Below are 3,151 nucleotides of genomic sequence, written 5' to 3' on the forward strand. Positions count from 1 at the left end.
TTTCTATCCAGGCCATCTTTATTGATCCTCAAAACCCCTTTCACAAAGACCATCCCCCCATCTTGACCACAAAAAAGGGGACAATATAAACAACCAATAAATAAGATTCTGCGCAATTAAGGCGGTTCTACATCTCCAATAGATCACCAACATGTCCACATTGTTGGAGTTATACAGCTTCATAGAGTACAAGCAGTAGATACTTTTTGAGAACATCACATCTAAAAAGGCAGCACTTTACCAAAAGCGAACCATTTTTAAGATCCAGATGAGACTCCCATTCAAATGAGATAATATTGTACTGTCATGACTGACTTTTGTGATAGAAAATCCAGGCTCTTTTTAGATGACCCTGTCATCTCAGCTTATTTTTAATACTAGGCCAAAAGGAATGGGGGAAAAAAATCATGAGCAGAGAACTTTAATTTAATTTTTCTCCCCCATCCTAATCTCTGGGGGGGATCATTAAAACCACTTGGTTCCCAAAATGGACAATATGGTTCTTTATATCAGTTTTCTCAGATAGGAATAAATAAATACACCTTTTACTGGTAAACTGTCATGGAGTCCAGGCTTGGAAACTACACAGTGTCATAGCGTTGTTCAGAGTGGCTTTTAAGAATTTCTTTATTACATTCATGTTCAGGAAATGGGAGATGTGGCACTAGGCCTTAAAGCCAGCCACCCTCTGGCCATTAACACATGTGAGACTCGAGAACTGTCTGTTCTCTGTGGATATCCAGAGTTCTCTTCCGTGCATCCTGCGCCACACCTGGCTTATAGTTGAACAGGGAGGTGCTCACTAAATAAAAAGTGAAAAGATGAGCACTCTTCATCCCTCCTGGACAATTCCCACTCTTCTGTCTCCATTTGTGCCTCTTTGCAAATCAGGTCCTCTCAGCAACTAACAGTGCTGGGCTGCTGTTTGCTGACAAAGTCTGAGATGAAGTCAAACTCATTCTGGCCCAGGAAGAGTTCTGGCAGCTCCTGGACCCGATCCAAGCCCAACTCCATGACCAGTGAGGTCAGGACCTCCTCGTCAATCATATCTGCATCCATGCCGTTCAGGGCCAGGGCCGGCCCAGCCATGTGCTGCATGTTAGCCAGCTGGGCTGGGTTCATACGGTACTGGGTCGTGGGCCCCATGTGATTCCCACCCATAGGCCCCAGTGGGTGCCCATGGTACTGGGTGTTGAGTTTCTGAAGCTGCATGCTGGCCATGAGTTGCTGGGATGTTAACCCTCCGTTCATGAACTGTTGTTGTTGTTGTTGTTGTTGTTGTTGTTGTTGCTGCTGCTGCTGGACTTGTTGCTGGTGCTGGTGCTGGTGCTGCTGCGGATGCATGTGATGCTGCTGCTGAGGATGATGTTGCTGCTGGGGCTGACTATTATACATCATGTTACCAGAGGTCATCTGGTGATGACCCATCTGGGCCCCGTTCAGCTGTCCATTCATGGGTCCACCCACCATGCCCTGCCGCTGCCGCATGGCAGTCTCCATGTTGGCCTGGGCGCCACCGTAGTGCATCATCTGGCCATTGGGTAGCGCCCGCATGCCCTGCTGGTTGGCATGCTGCTGGTGACCTGCCTGCAGGCCGCCATTCATGCCCATCCTGTAACCGTGGAGACTGGCGCCCGCTGAGCTGTGATTCATGGGCATCATCAGATGGTCTGCCATGCCTCCTGTCTATGAGCAGAGAGGAGACACTGTCAGGACAATGCAAGGGGCAGACATTATGTTTGGAAACAGTAGGTTAAAAACATTTATGGAGGTGCAGCAAGATTAAGACTCATGGAAGGAACATTGTCCTTGTCCATTTGAACCAAACTAGTTAAGTACACAACAATTGTGTTAATGTTGCCATGTGTGAGATGTGCAGTGCAATAGATTTTACATCGCTGTGGTCCAAAACTATATAATATCCAGCCAATTGACATAATAGAGACCACAGCATTCACCTTCATTGAACAGAAACAAAGATGCAATTTTCTTTGTAATGTCACAAATCCACCTCAAGTTAAACCATCGAAAACGCTTCCGGAAAAATATTAGCTATTGGCAATCCCTGAAACCCTTATTTTGCGTTTAGTCTTCCTAAAACATCCCCTCTTTGTGCCAGTGAATGAACGCGCAGGTTGAAATTACAGGTTAACTTACATTGTTTGGGTACATTTTTCAGCCAGATAATTCATGCACGACAGATCGACAAAACAGAGGAAAATGCATGCATCGCGGAATGCATAGCTTAATTCCCATCCATGTTGCATGTCAGCTGAGGCAGAAAAATCTGTTACATTTTACGCACGTAAGGTTGCAACAAAGAACACTGACATCATGCAACATCTCCCCAACAGCTGAATCACCACATTTCAACAAGGCATATAATACACCAACGGCTTCGGTTTTCTGCTATTACTTTGTATCGATTTGTTTAAATGTTTATATTCGATGATTTAATGCACTGTATCCTACTACTGTCCATTTTGTTAATCTCGAATTTGAAACAAGGGAATGCAAACAATGGAGCAGCAGCAGCAGCCCCTGAGACCAACACGAACCAAAATCCCAATTTCTCCAACAAATAAATCCGATTAAAAAAAAACACATACCCGTATCCGCGACCGTTTTCACAAAGTTGCGCGACTTTGCTTCCGCTCGGTCTTTTAAAAACAGTTTTCCTCTGCAAGGCGAATCTCCTCTAAATTACAGTATGTATTCCACAGGGTTACGCTTCATGCCCAAGCGGGGACGGTGTGCACAAAGACTGCCGCATCAGATCTTGAAACGACTGCCTATTTTCTGGGTCAACTCAGGGATTATGTACATCTAAAAAGCTCAGAGGAAAGCAGTCGGGGAGAGGTGGAGCCTCGGTCCTGCCTCTTCTTTGTTCCTATTGGCCCTACTTAATATAATTGTGCATGGGCGTAGGAAGAAAAAGGGCTATTGGAGAGCTGTGACACAGTAGCCAATTTAAATACCCTCCTCCCCACTGTTTCTTTTTGAAATAGTATTTGGACATCTTGTTTGTCTTCATAAGTAACTGCTGCTGTTGTGGTTGAATTAGGACAATACAATGACTGTCATTAAGTGGATAGATAGATAGATAGATAGATAGATAGATAGATAGATAGATAGATAGATAGAAGGCTAT

At 44.7% G+C, this 3,151-nt stretch overlaps 1 protein-coding gene across 2 annotated transcripts; it reads right to left on the reverse strand.

The window, feature by feature from the left end:
• On the reverse strand, positions 1–2,848 carry cited4b (Cbp/p300-interacting transactivator, with Glu/Asp-rich carboxy-terminal domain, 4b). Of its 2 annotated transcripts, none has more exons than XM_046045654.1 (2): positions 2,610–2,848; positions 1–1,706 (listed from the first exon to the last, which is right to left on the reverse strand). In XM_046045654.1, the coding sequence occupies exon 2, from the start codon at positions 1,675–1,677 to the stop codon at positions 898–900; it is 780 nt and encodes a 259-aa protein (XP_045901610.1). In that variant the 5' UTR covers positions 1,678–1,706; positions 2,610–2,848; the 3' UTR covers positions 1–897. The 2 variants fall into 2 exon arrangements, with proteins under 2 accessions (XP_045901610.1, XP_045901609.1); XM_046045653.1 differs by having other exon boundaries at positions 1–1,686; positions 2,610–2,844.
• Between the last annotated feature and the right edge of the window lie 303 nt (positions 2,849–3,151).

The sequence above is a fragment of the Micropterus dolomieu genome, linkage group LG03, assembly GCF_021292245.1.
Source record: "Micropterus dolomieu isolate WLL.071019.BEF.003 ecotype Adirondacks linkage group LG03, ASM2129224v1, whole genome shotgun sequence".
NCBI lineage: Eukaryota > Metazoa > Chordata > Actinopteri > Centrarchiformes > Centrarchidae > Micropterus > Micropterus dolomieu.